The sequence below is a fragment of the Schistocerca gregaria genome, chromosome 8 (assembly GCF_023897955.1).
Source record: "Schistocerca gregaria isolate iqSchGreg1 chromosome 8, iqSchGreg1.2, whole genome shotgun sequence".
NCBI lineage: Eukaryota > Metazoa > Arthropoda > Insecta > Orthoptera > Acrididae > Schistocerca > Schistocerca gregaria.
The window spans coordinates 337289933-337306618 of NC_064927.1; the positions used below are offsets into that span (position 1 = coordinate 337289933).

General features: G+C 41.3%; 1 protein-coding gene across 1 annotated transcript in view; it reads right to left on the reverse strand.

Annotated features, from left to right (window-relative positions):
- Nucleotides 1-16686, reverse strand: part of LOC126284620 (protein sidekick-2-like) — a 685635-nt gene that overhangs the window by 252256 nt on the left and 416693 nt on the right. Inside the window, exon 3 of the mRNA XM_049983689.1 lies at nt 11899-12032. Within this exon, the coding sequence (XP_049839646.1) occupies nt 11899-12032 (134 nt within the window). The remainder of the gene's footprint in view (nt 1-11898; nt 12033-16686) is intronic.

The following is a 16686-nucleotide window of genomic DNA, read 5'->3' on the forward strand; positions in this document are numbered from 1 at the left end:
GAATGCTGAAGATTAAATGGGTAGATCACACAACTAATGAGGAGGTATTAAATAGAATTGGGGAGAAGGGGAGTTTGTGGCACAACTTGAGAAGAAGAAGGGATCGGTTGATAGGACATGTTCTGAGGCATCAAGGGATCACCAATTTAGTATTGGAGGGCAGCGTGGAGGGTAAAAATCGTAGAGGGCGACCAAGAGATGAATACGTTAAGCAGATTCAGAAGGATGTAGGTTGCAGTAGGTACTGGGAGATGAAGAGGCTTGCACTGGATAGAGTAGCATGGAAAGCTGCATCAAACCAGTCTCAGGACTGAAGACCACAACAACAACATTTAATAAAATGTTACAAATGAAGAAAATTGATCATTGCTCCAAGCCTACTGTATTGGGGCAAAATTCCACACAAAAGGAGACGATTGTAAGAGACTAAAGGAGTATTTCAATATTTGTGAGTTACTGATGTTATTTGATGTTTTAGCTTGTCTCAAGTTCTGGTATATCACAACTATCACAATCATCATCATCATCATCATTGTCTACACCGTAATAATCGTATTAAACATCAAAACATGGTACTAACAGATCTTTTATTCATATAGAAAAGCTCTTAACATAAGGAAACCAAATGTATTATTATTATTTGACCTTTTCTTACCACTATTTTCTGCATTTTTCTGTTTACAACCTGTATTCCTGTTTTGTCATCATTATAGACTCGATTGGGGAAAAGGGGCGGTGAAGCATATTTAGATTGAAAAGTTTCCTAGTTGTTGAAAGAAAGATCCATTTGCGCTTTACTGAACCACATTATCCTCCCGATATTGATGTTCTCCACTTGCATTAAACTTAATTCAAGTATTCAATTGGTGTTTTACGCCTTACTTTCAGCAGACTGATATGCGCAGTGTCGGAAGTGTTTCAAGAAGGAGCCAAATCAGTTTTCTCTGTCTAAGAAAATACTGTCTTCAATCGCCCCACTGATGGAGCTCCAAACTCTGCTTTAAGTCTTTTACGTAATGTGGATACATTACATACAATTAACTGTATTTCGAATGGAAGATTGACTTTCTAGTAGCTTCTTAACCTCCTGTAAAATTTTAGAAGATTACAGCATGTGGAACGTTCTCAATCGTACTTCCTGTAACTTGAAGTTGAAGTAGTCTTATTAATACCGAATCGGTTGACGTGAAATAGTGAACTATATTAAACAAACCCACACGTACAGTATTAAAACCAAAGAAAGAAACACCCTGTAGATACACTATCCTCCAGGTACAACACTATACCATACTGAGTATAGAGTATACAAGGCAGACTCTTCATGTAATAAAATAGAGTGGTCGATTTTGCGATTAGAATACTGACGAAACTGTAAGTGATTTTCCACTTCGTACACTAAACACCAAATGACAAAAATCCACCTTTCGCTTGATTGCAAACCGTTTACAGCTCGGACTTGTGCCAGTCATCATTGATGGATCAAAAATGCACTGGACAACATTATGTGAGTTGGACCCATGAGTTCACTGTGACTGGATTCTAGCGAATCTTAAAATTCCTTGTCGCCATACAATTTTATATTTTTCACTAGAATAATTAAATATCCTTGGTCCCTTAATAATTATGGGCACATGTGTAACATGTCCATCACATACAGATAAATAATGTCTCCCATGCGCAATATGAATGAAAATGAAAGAAAAAACTGCAAAAAGTATAGATGTCAACGTAATAACAAATATTTATCTTAAGATTACGATTGTTCATTGTATTAATTTTCACTTAGTTGTTCGTAGTGCTTCGCGCGGAAATTACGATTGGTTGAAGATAACTTCAACTCATTAAAACAATTAAAACTTGGTCCTCTACAAGGTAAAGATACAAGTTTACGCAACGCAAGCTACCAAATTGTATGTGTTAAGCAGTACACGATGTACGTAAATCATTTCCCCAACTTTCTGTCTGTTTAACACGCAGTCGACTGGAGGAGAGGGGTATGACGGGAATGACTATCGGTTTCCTTGTCTGAAAGTCTGAATGTCCCTCGTTTTAATGTAGTGACTTGTGTGCTGGACGAACGAAATTGTTTTCTAACTTTTACTAGAAAGTGGATATGTAAAGTTTTTAGGCTTCATCACGAGGAACAGGTTGTTTCTAGTAGCCCCTCTTACTGGCTCATTAGAGCATTACGTTGTGTCGTCAGCGTGAGAGCATTAAATATGTGCTTGAACCGCACATGTATCCAGTTCGCAGCTAGTGGTCGTGCGGTAGCGTTCTCGCTTCCCGGGCCTGGGTTCGATTCCCGGCGGGTCAGGACTTTTCTCTGCCTGGTGATGACTGCGTGTTGTGTGATTCCTTAGGTTAGTTAGGTTTAAGTAGTTCTAAGTTATAGGGGACTGATGACCATAGATGTTAAGTCCCATAGTGCTCAGAGCCATTTGAACCATTTTTTCGTACATCTGTCGTTTTGATCTTCCTTCATATTCTACTTGGTAAGGGACTTAGACCGGCGAAACTTGGTTCAAAAAGTGGTTTCAAACCGCTGTGCTTTGAGGACGAGTTATTCCCATAAATCGCAATGTGATGCCGTCTCACGAACAGATGTAAATGGTCTCTTCATCTTTAACCACTCCGAATAGAAATTCCAGGATATTTTCTGGTAGTAACTGGGCCTCATAACCGATATCCAGCTGAAGGATGGTGCACGATGGTGAATGACTTTCTTCAGGATAACGACATCGCTTGACTAGGGTGGCCAATATGTTATCTAGACATGAACCCTATCGAACATTCCTGGAATAGATTAAAAAGTGTTTTTTATGGCGAAAGTGATCTTCCAACCACTCTGAGGGATTTACGCCGAATCGCCCTTGAGAAGTGGGACATTCTGGACCTTGATGAACTTGTGGCTAGTATACCACGACGAATACAGGCCTGCATCAATGCAAGAGGACGTGCTACTGGGTATCAGAAGTACCGGTGTGTACAGCAGACTTTCGTCACTTGCCAGTCTTTTCTAGGGCATTTAATATATATATTTCTGCTTGGAATCGGTCACTAAACGCTTGTTATCTCAATGCGAACAGTCAACGTGTTCAGATGTTTATGTTTTAAACGATAACTGTCTAATTATATTTTTCAGGCTCACGCTGTTCGTAGCTCTACTTCTGTTGAAGGCTTTCCTTTACTGATAACGTTATGTATTCTGCTTATTACCTACTCGCCTGTCCATTCGTCTGTTTGACCCGATGTTCTTTAAGTGTAATTAGTATGCTTATGGGTCTTGCGAACTAACAGATATACTGATTACACAATTCATGTTAATTCATTCAAAATATTTATTCTCCAAAACAGCGACCATTCTCGACCACAGAATGTGTACCGTGAGTTACAACTGATGCCTGATTTCTATGTCTCGTTATCATTAATAATATGATCTCCACCCTAATATTGTTTTTGTGCTACTACGCTCCACATTTCACTACTGCACGACTGCTTTAAGTATGAGAAATTTCTCCCTTAATTTGATGTCAAAATTTGATTCCAGTAAATCTGAAATTTTAGTAAAAGCTTCCTTCACTTGTAGCAGTTCAGCGATGATGTAGAACTTGCATTGACCAGTAGCGCTAGCTAGCTTCCTACTTGGAATTATTCTTTCACGTCGTCTACTGTGTCTTCCGACAAGATGATGTATACCAAAGGGCTGTTCTCTTTTGCCCTTATCCGTCATCATTTCTGTGTCAAACGATTTTTTTAAAATTCTCTAGCTAGAACTGGCTTTTCAAGTAGTAAACCAAAATTGAATCAGTCGAACTGGTAGTGGGACAGAGGTAGTCCCAACTGGGAATAATTGGGAAAGGATTTCCGTTTACAGCATTTGCATTTCAACCAAGGGAAACCTCCCGAGATTATGAACCATTTCAAGTCATATGTTTGTAGACAGCTTAGTAATTCCAAATGAATGTAGCAAGAGCAAGACACTACGGATCATATTCGGGTGAGGAGCAAGTCAGGTGTTGGAAGAGTGCACATGATGCAGCAAAACGGTTAGGTTACACTGTCAGGCGTAATCCAGTTAGTGGTGCAGTTACGGCAGTTCAGAAAACAGCATTTAGTAAACTATGTGACTTCTTTGCACTAATATCGTTAGCTGCAGGGAAAAAAAGTAGCGATCACATTTATGTATATACATGTTAAAGTACCACATATACAACTGTCTTCACTTATTCCTCTTACATCTCTGACAACAAACATGAAAGCATAGTGAATGTGAAAGTTTATTAGTTCACGAGTAATCATTACAAAAAAATGGTTCAAATGGCTCTGAGCACTATGGAAATTAACATCTGAGGTCATCAGTCCCCTAGAACTTAGAACTACTTAAACCTAACTAACCTAAGGACATCATACACATCCTTGCCCGAGGCAGAATTCGAACCTGCGACCTTAGCGGTCTCGTGGTTCCAGACTGAAGTGCCTAGAACCGCACCGCCACACCAGCCGGCTGTTCATTATAAAGTGGATGACTAACCCTACATGGGCAGCGAATTAATGTCGCTGTCAATTGTACCAGGCGAAAACGGAAGAAAGCTAATTGTTATCACCTAAATAAATACCTTTTCTGTTGTCGAACTTCTATACATATCATACAAAAAATGCCACGCCGCCGTTTCTGTGTGTTTGTGTGTGTGTATGTGTGTGTGTGTGTGTGTGTGTGTGTGTGTGTGTGTGCGTGTGCAGGCTAATCTCAGAAATTTCTGTAGCGATTCTGAGATGGATTTCACTGAAAGATAAACAATTTCACGAGGATGGTTTGTGTGTAAAATTTGGACAAAAATATGGAAACGCTTGCAGCGGCTAGCCAGTCTTGGAGATTAAGTTGTTGTATTTGATCATGAGCCACACCTGTGCCATTTTCTGTATACACTACAAGTGTCTGTCGTAATCTGAGTGGTTGTGAGTGCGTTATGCCAGGATTAAGTGGGCAACTTGTTGGTGCTCGTATGGTTGCTGCTTCCGTAAGGATATTAGCCCTTGTTTGGTGATCAAAGAGGCACAGTGTCGAAGATTTGTACTGCGTGCAGGGAAAATGGATAAACATCATCAGGTAAGTCACAACGCGGGCGAGAGAGTGTGTTGTGTGGTCGTGTCAGACGGTCGTTGAAGGAATCTGTGGCGAAAAAAACAATAGGATTACAACCGATAAAGTCGTACCAGCAATGGATGTCGCACTCGCGGTCGTAGTCAACACCAAAAGAACACAAAGGTAGCTTCATAAACGCCGAGGTGCAGAGCAAGCTGCAGTTCCAGAACCACTTGTAAGTGACGCAAACGCTCATATTAGGAAAATGTGCTGCCAAAACAATGGAAGAAATTCTGGCTGATTGCGTGGGCCACGATTACTCCGCACTATCGCATTACTGGCAAGGTTTACGTCAGCATTTTGGGTGATTAGGTCCATTACGTGGTACCATGTTGGCCTCACACTGTTGATGCTGTGATCTAGGACGACAGGGGTCCAACTCACGCAGCTAGCATCGTCCACAAATGGTTTTGTGAGCACCAGATGAACTGTCGTATCTACCCGGCTACCAGAAGCACCAACGTGTTACTGAACCTAGCTGGTTCACTTCGGAGAGAAATGAACGTGATCGCTATCCACCTCCATCATCTCCCCTGAAATCCATACGGGACTTGTGTTTACACACTCAGAGGGCGTGGAACCTACTTTTAGTGCTAACAATTTTCTTCCACGGTATTAGGCATGATAATGTGTTGTTGATAGGTGGTGGCCGATGGTTAGTTTGGGGAAGGGGACCAAACGGCGAGGTCATCGGTCCCATCGCATTAGGGAAGGATGGGGAAGGAAATCGGTCGTGAACTTTCAAAGGAAAGGCTTTTGCCAGAGATGATTTAGGGAAATCACGGAAAACCTAAAACAGGATGGCCGGACGCGAGTTTGAACCGTCGTCCTCCCGAATGCGAGTTCAGTGTGCTAACCATTGTGTCACCTCACTCAGTGTTAATGTATTGTGTCTGTCGCATTACGTATGTTCATCCAACCTCTATATTACCGCTGAGTAATGACAGATGTGTAATGTAGGTGTCGTTATCTGTTCCGCATGTAACACTGTGCAGCAATGAAAATGTAAATGGAGTGAAAACAGTCAATTCCTATCAGTTCTAATGTACTGATCTCGAATATCACGAAGACAATTTTAAATTAGCTCTAGTTTTCCTTTCACACCGTTTTATTACGGTGAGTTAATTATATACGGATTTTTATGTTACGTTTCAAATCAGTTATTATAATTATTTTTAAAAGTCATATTAACTAATAACAACGGATTATATTATTGTCCCTGGTCTTACTTGTGTATAATACTTTGGATATAAACACTTTGAAACCTATATTTACTATTTCAAACAGTCTTGATCACAATTTATTTATTACAGTGACCGGTTTCGACCACTACTGTGGTCATCTTCAGACCAATGAGTAGGAACCTCTTTCTGCTGGAGAATCTCCAGGTTCCTACTCATTGGTCTGAAGATGACCACAGTAATGGTCAAAACCGGTCACCGTAATAAATAAATGCGGATCAAGACTGTTTTTAATAGTAAATATTTGTAAGACACTGATCACTGTCACTCCCATAACGTATTCAAAAGTTACTTTGAAACCACTACAAATTCAGTGACTTTATTAATGCATGTAATAATTCTTGCGCATTTGTTTCCAGATTAACTACCGGTTGTTCAAGTTGACTGCTATTGAAGTGACCAAAAATGCCACGAGTTCGTGTTAACACTGCAGACACATTTTGCTATGTGTGTCGAGAAGTGACATTTGCTTCACAAAAGCAGCAAATAACTACACGGATTAAAAAAGTTTACAGTTGTTATTTTGGGTGCAAAATAGGTGATCGGGATAAACCCTGAGCTCCACATGGGTTCTGAAACACTTGTGCGAGCAACTTTAGGAACTGGATGCATGGGAAAGGACGTTTGCAGTGCCCATGATATGGCGTGAGCCAACTAACCATATCGGTGACTGCTACTTTTGTATATTTGTTCCTTTCAAGAAGGGGATATCGAAGAAGAAGAAGATGCGAACAGTGATCTGTCCCAACATTCCATCTGTCATACGTCCAGTTCTACGTGGGTATCGATTGCCAGTACCTAAACCACCGACAGAGTACAAGATTACCTCTGATGGGGATTCTGAATGTCCTGAACCATGCACACCACAAGATACAGGGTTTCTTCCAAGTACAACACCAACTGATAATCCACAAAATTTATCCCAAAGGAGTTAAGTGATCTCATCAGAGATTTGGAGCTCTCTAAAGCTAAGGCAGAGATTTTAGCATCAAGATTGCAGCAGCGCAATTTTCTGGAAAGCAATGTAAATGTTGCATTCTACCGCAGAAGGGAGCAACAGTTCACTTCTTTTTCTGACATGCAAGATAGTCTTATGGTATGTGCGGACGTAAATAGTCTAATGAAGGCTCTCAGAATTAATTACAGCCCTGATCAATAGAGACCCTATACTGATTCGTCAAAGTGTAGCTTAACAGCAGTGCTGTTATATATTGGTAATGAGCTTCCTCCCATTCCAGCATGGTATAGTGTGGATATGATAGAGTCACAAAAAATATGAAAATTTTACTAGAGGCCATCAAGTATGATGACTCTCAATAGCAGATTTGTGGTGACTTGAAAGTGGTAACACTGCTATTAGGTATGAAGTTAGGGTATACTAAATATTGCAGCTTTCGCTGTGAATGGGATAGCCGAGCTCGTGCATCTCATTACAGTAAATATGAATGGCCCACCAGAAAATCTGTTCAACAAGGCATGAACGACATTAAAAGTGAACCTCTAGTAGACCGTGAAAACATTCTACTCCCGCCCTTGCACATCAAGTTGGGTCTCATGAAAAACTTTGTTAAGGGAATGAACAAAGATGGTGACGCTCTTAAGTACGTAAGACAAAAATTCCTTTAATTAAGTGATGCCAAGTTACAGGTGGGCATCTTTCTAGGCCCACAGATTCGATAGATTTTTGGAGACCATACTTTTGATGGAATCATACAAGGTGATGAGGAGCATGCATTTACAGATCTAATAAAAAAAAAAACGAGCAACAAATTACAAGGAGATTGTAGATAACATTTTGTCATCTTATCAAAATCTTGGTTTCAACATGTCATTAAAAATGCATTTCTAACATAATCATCTTGACTTCTTCCATAGAGATTGTGGTGCAATAAGTGATAAACATGGGGAATGGTTTCATCAAGATTTTGGCATATTTGAGAAGAGGTATGCCGGAAAGTGGAGCCCTACTATTTTAGCAAATTACTGCTGGACTGTCATAAGGGAGATTCCCGAATATCTGTTGAAACATCAAGCCAAGTGAAAACGGTCATCTTCTGGATTTATCTCTGAACTATATATAATGTACATACGGGACATTTAAAATTTGTAATCCTTTATATTTATTTGTGACCAGTTAATTTATTTTCTTTTGTGGTTTATATACTTCGTGCACAAAGTACACTTACAAAGTATTTTCTTTTGTGTCATATTATCTTCATTTTTCTTTATATTTTACTTTTGTACTTCCAGAATGACACTGAAATTTATCAGTGCATAACACATTACATAATTCAAGTAATTATTCACTAAAAATTTTTTATGCTGTATCTCGGAACATGAATGCATGTTTAGTTAGTGAGTTATTTATACAAAAATGTAGATTACATTTAAAAAAATTAGAGTTAGATGTTTATGAGATGATTTTTTTCCCTTATATACAAAAATAAATATAACTAACTCAAAATCATGCGATTTACGCACTTTCACTTCGCATTTGTTGCTCAGTGTAATTGGCGTTTGGAGTGATGTCTCATGGCAATGATATGAATTATGCACTGGTCAGCTACAGAGGGGGCAGCATGTGGCGAGAAAAGCAGTAAAGTGAAGGACTGCTACAACTCCAAGGAGCATCAATGTTGATCAGAAGCCTAGTGCTCTAACGATGGAGCGCATGTCTGGAGCCCGGAAGGTCACGGCAGCTAATCCCGGTCGGATTAAGTGGTTTCAGCCTGCCTTTTAACCTGTCACCTTTCACTGCCGGTCGCCAGACTCCAGCGCTAGGTGAATCGCGAGCTGCACGACCTGTGTGACCTTTCCCTGCCCCTTCCGACGTATCATCCCTACTAAGCTCCATCTGGCTCGCAGTATCACAACCGAGTGAGGTGGCGCAGTGGCTAGCACACTGGCCTCGTATTCGGGAGGACTACGGTTTAATTCCGTGTCAGGCCATACTGATTTAGGTTTTCCGTTATTACACTAAATCGCTCCAGGCAAATGCCGGGACGGTTCCTTTGACAGGGCACGGCCGTCTTGCTTCCCCGTCCTTCCCTAATCCGATGAGACCGATTACCTCGCTGTCTGGTCTCCTCCCCCCAAACTACCCACCCCTCCCCCCTCACAATATCGGCAGGACGCACCCTCTTCCACGAAACATTAGTATGAAGCACCCTCTACCACGAAACTTCAGCACGAGGTACCCTTTGCTACGCATCATTTGTATGTCAGGCACGCAGAGTCACCACGGAGCAAACTCCGCCTCGAAATGATGTTTTACCATCTTCACACAACATTGATACAAGGCACTCTCTGAAACGCAATGCTTCTACAAGATAGTCTCAGGTACGCAAATTGGTACGGACACTCTCAGACACCCGACTTTGCAGAGGAACACCATCTGCCACATAGTATCGATAAGCTACACTCTCTGCCACACAACATTGTCACGAAGCACTCTCTGCCATGTATCATCGATACGAAACGCCCTCTACTGTTTAACATTCGTAGTAAGCATCCTCTGCCTTGCAATATTAGTACATAGAATAATTCGGTTCGAGTGTATCTGTTAAATGGCCATGCTACCGAGTCTGGTATTTCTCAGAGACAACAGAGTAACTTGACATAGTTGATGTTACTGTGGTTGGCAGCAGTGACGAACTTACATGTAACTCCAAACCACTTACAACAAATTATTAGTTAACAACAATAGTCTGCCTCTTTGGCTCTCTTTTACCCACACGAAAATGTAGCAAACATGATCGTCAAAGCGGTAATATAGAAATATTAATTTACCCCTGTGGATAGTAATGTATGTACGAAGCTAATCCGGAAACTAAGGTTGCAAGAACTTTGAGAAGGAGAAAAACTGTATTAATTTTAATAAAATTTACGTGGTTGTAGTATATATAGGTCTTGCATTATTTTTCCACATAATCTCCGTTTAACTCAATACATTTTATCATCCGTGGGACGAGTTTTTTGATTCCTGTTTCATAGACAGATGATAGTTACTAAGTGCGAAATGGGGCTGTGATGTGGGTGGCTTCTAACATATCAACCAAATGAAGTCAACAACTCTTGTGTTACATGAGTGGTGTGCGGGCGCTAGTTGTCATGAAGGAGACAGACTCTTGTTGTCAATATCCCGCGACGTTTGTTTTGTATAGCTCTGCGAAGTTTCCACATGGTCTCACAATATCTTACAGCACTTACTGTTCCACATCGTTTCAAAAACTCAACGGGTAGAACCCTCTTTCTGTCCCAAAACACTGACACCATGATTTTCCTCACTGTTTGCTGAGTTGTTTGCTGTCTGGAGCATGGCGATAAGTCCAAGTTTCATCTACTGTCACTATGGAGTTAAGAGAAGCCTCACCTACACTCTCAAAACAGTCAAGAAATTCGCGAAAGACACTGCTTCTTCATTTTATGTGCTTCGGTAAGCATCTTGGGCACCCATCGCGCACAGAACTTGCGAAAATTTACTCGATCAGTTACCATTTCATGAACAACAGTTCGTGAAATGTATGGACAAACTGCATGAACGTTGTCAATTGTAGAACGGCGATCAGAGTGGAGACGTTCTTCAATTTTCTGTAGGACATCATCAGTCACAATAGTGGATCTTTCGCTTCTGTCTTCATCGTGAATTTCCGTACCCACTTCGTCACATGCTGCCGTGACATCACGTCGTCCCCATAAACTGAAAAGTTTTCGCAATCAAAAGCTATAGCGTTCATGCACTTCGCACTTGGCGGGATCCAGAATAAGAACGTTTATTTATAATAATTACCACTACACGATTCGGCGAGCTACTAATTGCTGGGAATGCTCTTTCCTTCTGCTTGCTTCCCGCTACACCGAATTGGTCCCAACTTCCCCACGGACATTCTAAGCTAAAGCTACATGCCTTGTACCGTTAGTTTCCGGAAAACCCTCGTAATATGCTTGGTTCTTCTGGGGCTTGTTGACGTGTTCTTTAACAACGATGACCTTCAACAGCAACCGTGGCCTAAGGTGTGTAAACAAAATGTCTTTCTGTTTTATAGAGTCAATGACCTCGCTAGAAAATATTTAGGAATTATATATAAAACTAGTCAAGGACCACTGTGAAATCAAGAATTACAGAAGGACTTGTTGAGACAATGAAGTAAATTTACATCATATTAATCCAGTTATTTTTGCTTACTTATTATACTGTACAGTAGCAGGTATGTTTCACGTAAACATGTGTGAATTAACATAATACCGTGTTAAAGTAGGTGCATTCTGAAGGAAATGCCTTATGGATTTCAGAATGTTATCACACTTTTCGACGATGCGTGTCTGCTTTGTAACAAAGTAGACAATAATCGCGTCGTGAGCAGCTTCGGAAGTTACGTTGGTACGCCAGGGTCATAACGTGCAGGAACAGGAGGAAAATGTGAACTTTTCTTCAAGATAATGCAGTCACTCTGAGATAAGTACTGACATACGCTTCGAAAACTGCAAGAGCAAAGATCGTTGCCATTTACTTACCGATTTGTTTCCGAGCTGCTTGATACGGCACGGCAGGTAGGCATGTGTGCCTAGTTGCGCCGTTATGTTGGTAGGCATGCTCGTGTCGAAGAAAGGGCCCGTGTACAGCCCGTGTTGGTGCGCCGGCGCCAGAACTGCCAACAGAAAGCGATATAAACGTTAGAGTTAAATTCTGATTTTATATTTTTTACCCGTCACAAAACAAATGCTTCATAGTTTACATGTATTTACAACAACAATATTCTCAGATAATAGTTAATTTGGTTTAAAACGTATTTTTCATTCGTGTGTGATATTTGTAATAGACGACACGAGGTGGAATTTGTCTTGCGGGTTATACGAAAAACGTGGATGATACGAAACCACTTGATTATCCTGTGACGTAGCAAGTAAATTTTGATGATAAGTTGTGTGGACTGTTTTTGTAGCCGGTATGGTCAGCACCGCTCTTGTACATTTGATTTCAGAGGGGTGTTGGTGCAATGTAGTGTACCGGGGATTATATTTTGATTAGTAATTTTATTTTTATCAACAGGTTTGAGGGCTGTTCACTTGGAAACGAAACAGAACACTTCAAAAATAAGTAAATGTAGAAGGACAATAAAATCTTCTTCATATCAAGCGATTGCTAATTTTCTTCCAAGACTTTCAGCTTTTTTTAATACTTTTTATCGATGTACTTATGTAGTTCTCTGTACTTTTCTACGTACCATGAAAAAAGTGTCTCAGTCGTTTGCAAAACCCAAAAATGTCCGACAGTATGGAATGTGTTCCTTATAAATAATTATCTGTATTTAGCCAACCAACCCGTATAGTTCGTACGTTTGACATGACACACATTCTATCCAATTTTAAGGTTCATCGAAAGCTGTCTAACTGCAGAGATTAATCTTTCCTACTGAGGAAGGCCGTTAAATTTGCTACCTATTAATTCAAAATAACCTTAGTGTGAAATGCTTTGCTTGAAATATCGGTATAAAAGCGTACTTCTCGAAACATCCTAATAGCTGAGAAGCAAGTTATTACAACCTTTGTCATTCAACCATATTTCCAAAGGTGAAAATGCAGGGACTACTAGCATGCATCACTTCCACAGTGCGAATCGTTTTACTGATGGACGTCACAAAACATCTGTTTCAAATGTTACGATGACGTTGATTATCTACTGCGGTGATTACACTCGAAGCTAATTTACAGTTTGATTTTATGTGGATCAAACATTATTTTCGCAGTCGACTGCAACTTCATTCCAGATATTCGCCTTTCACCATTAATCGGACCACCAGTTTAGCTAACTGAGCATCACTTAGATTCCATTCTTAGTAATTTTGCTATTCAATACTTCAATTAAACTCAACTGAAATTTCGCAGAGTTGTGGATGACACAGTATAAATAGATTAAAAACATAAATTGTAACTTCAGTACGAAATTTAATGTCCAAATTATTTAAAGAACTATTGCAATAGAACGTTGTGATGCTGGTTAGATATTATAGTAGTGCGACTGTGGAATAAAATAATGCACAGCTAACATTTACTGCTGTTCCTCAGTAAGATCGGTATATTAATAATTTTATACCTTTTTGAACGTTACACTTATGAATAAATTAAGGTGCGTTTTTATTGATTAAATACAACGAAACAAGTGAAACAAAGTGAGAATTAATTCACGTACAACCGTACAACAAATAACTACTCTTATCTTCTATCAAATATATCAAGGAAACAATCCAAAGGAATCCAGTACGTAAAAAAATCTGTAAACTACTGATGATATAAACGGATTAGTTGATTGCAGTAAGTCCAAACGATAAATCAGACAAGGATTTGAGCAGGCAATTTTGCCAAGTAAGATATTAACAGAACATTATTACCATCTTCACATTAGCCACCTGAAATCAGATGTAGCCGGCCGCGGTGGTCTAGCGGTTCTAGGCGCTCAGTACGGAAGCGGGCGACTGCTACGGTCGCAGGTTCGAATCCTGCCTCGGGCATGAATGTTTGTGATGTCCTTAGATTAGTTAGGTTTAAGTAGTTCTAAGTTCTAGGGGACTGATGACCACAGATGTTAAGTCCCATAGTGCTCAGAGCCATTTGAACCATTTTTTTTAAACTACACTGGTTTATATGTATATTAATATAGCAATTTTTTAACTAAATGGGACCTTGCACTTTAAAATCGAAGATCGACAGTAACTTGCAGCGGCTGGCAAAACGCGGTTTCATCGCCTTTGGCTGTATAACAACCTAAAGAGATAGTCGCCATTTTTCCGCGCGTCTGAGACCACATGGTTCTAACTGGTACCACTGGCACTGTAATTATCGCCAAATAATAAGGCGATAGTATGGAACTACTTAAAACTTACATCAGACTTTAAAACGCTGACACAGCCTTCAGTTCCGTTTTCCTGCAGTATGGAAACTCTACTGATTACAAAAAGTCAAGCAATGACCAGTTTGCAAAAATGGTTAAAATGGCTCTGAGCACTATGGGACTTACCATCTGAGGTCATCAGTCCCCTAGAACTTAGAACTACTTAAACCTAACTAACCTAAGGACATCACACACATTCATGCCCGAGGCAGGATTCGAACCTGCGACCGTAACAGTAGCGCGGTTCCGGACGGAAGCGCCAAGAACCGCTTGGCTGCCGCGGCCGGCACCAGTTTGCAATTACGACTAACGTGGCATAGAGATTCAACTTTTGTATACTGTCATTCCACAGAAATCGTCTGGAGGTCATGATATCACACCCTGAGGGGAAAATGGGTATCTCAGTTGGAACACAGCTCGAAAAAAGTTCCAAGTTCAATGTTACACTCCTGGAAATTGAAATAAGAACACCGTGAATTCATTGTCCCAGGAAGGGGAAACTTTATTGACACATTCCTGGGGTCAGATACATCACATGATCACACTGACAGAACCACAGGCACATAGACACAGGCAACAGAGCATGCACAATGTCGGCACTAGTACAGTGTAAATCCACCTTTCGCAGCAATGCAGGCTGCTATTCTCTCATGGAGACGATCGTAGAGATGCTAGATGTAGTCCTGTGGAACGGCTTGCCATGCAATTTCCACCTGGCGCCTCAGTTGGACCAGCGTTCGTGCTGGACGTGTAGACGCTTCATCCAGTCCCAAACATGCTCAATGGGGGACAGATCCGGAGACGGTTTGGATGTACCGTGCACTATTCAGTGTCCCCTCGACGATCACCAGAGGTGTACGGCCAGTGTAGGAGATCGCTCCCCACACCATGATGCCGGGTGTTGGCCCTGTGTGCCTCGTTCGTATGCAGTCCTGATTGTGGCGCTCACTTGCACAGCGCCAAACACGCATACGACCATCACTGGCACCAAGGCAGAAGCGACTCTCATCGCTGAAGACGACACGTCTTCATTCGTCCCTCCGTTCACGCCTGTCGAGACACCACTGGAGGCGGGCTGCACGATGTTGGGGCATGAGCGGAAGACGGCCTAACGGTGTGCGGGACCGTAGCCCAGCTTCATGGAGACGGTTGCGAATGGTCCTCGCCGATACCCCAGGAGTAACAGTGTCCCTAATTTGCTGGGAAGTGGCGGTCCGGTCCCCTACGGCACTGCGTAGGATCCTACGGTCTTGGCGTGCATCCGTGCGTCGCTGCGGTCCGGTCCCAGGTCGACGGGCACGTGCACCTTCCGCCGACCACTGGCGACAACATCGATGTACTGTGGAGACCTCACGCCCCACGTGTTGAGCAATTCGGCGGTACGTCCACCCGGCATCCCGCATGCCCACTATACGCCCTCGCTCGAAGTCCGTCAACTGCACATACGGTTCACGTCCACGCTGTCGCGGCATGCTACCAGTGTTAAAGACTGCGATGGAGCTCCGTATGCCACGGCAAACTGGCTGACACTGACGGTGGCGGTGCACAAATGCTGCGCAGCTAGCGTCATTCGACGGCCAACACCGCGGTTCCTGGTGTGTCCGCTGTGCCGTGCGTGAGATCATTGCTTGTACAGCCCTCTCGCAGTGTCTGGAGCAAGTATGGTGGGTCTGACACACCGGTGTCAATGTGTTCTGTTTTCCATTTCCAGGAGTGTATATTCCTAGTTCTCCACAGAATATTGTACTGTCAGAAAATTTCACTGCAGCATACACTCCCTGCAGCGTAAGAGATCTGTCGGTTTCTCTTTATGTTCTCGATACAAACATGTGTGCTTTTTCATCCACAGAAACTATAAAACGTCCTTTGTGTTTACCCAGGTTAGCAGTGGACAGGTAATCGACAACATATATAGGTTATTTATTCAAACTAGTGGCAGTGTCGTTATTTTCCCATGGATGGCGTGTTCCAGAGATGATAAAACATTGCTTGGAAATATTTGAAAATTTGTTACTCCTACATTTTCCGAATTTTTGTGGCACCCTTCTTGGAACACTATTAAAGTAAATGTATTTTTGTTTTTAAAACTAATAATAAAGGTTACCATCTAACTCACATGCTTCACTCCGTATTTCGGTTCACCTATCATTCAATTTGCATTATGAGTGTGATATTATGTTGCTCGTCATTTTCTGTACGTCATATTAAATAGTTTAGATACGATGCTGCAGAATAATTTGTTAAGTTACGAAGAGACTTCTAATTTTACAAGATTGAGTCCCGGGGTAAGTATTGAGTTTTTAGCTGCGTTACCTTGCAATCAGTTCCTATTTTAGTCACTGTATCCTATAGTTATGGTTTTCTCATACACATTCAAAGCCGTTACACTTGTATAAGCTTTTGATGCGTTGTTT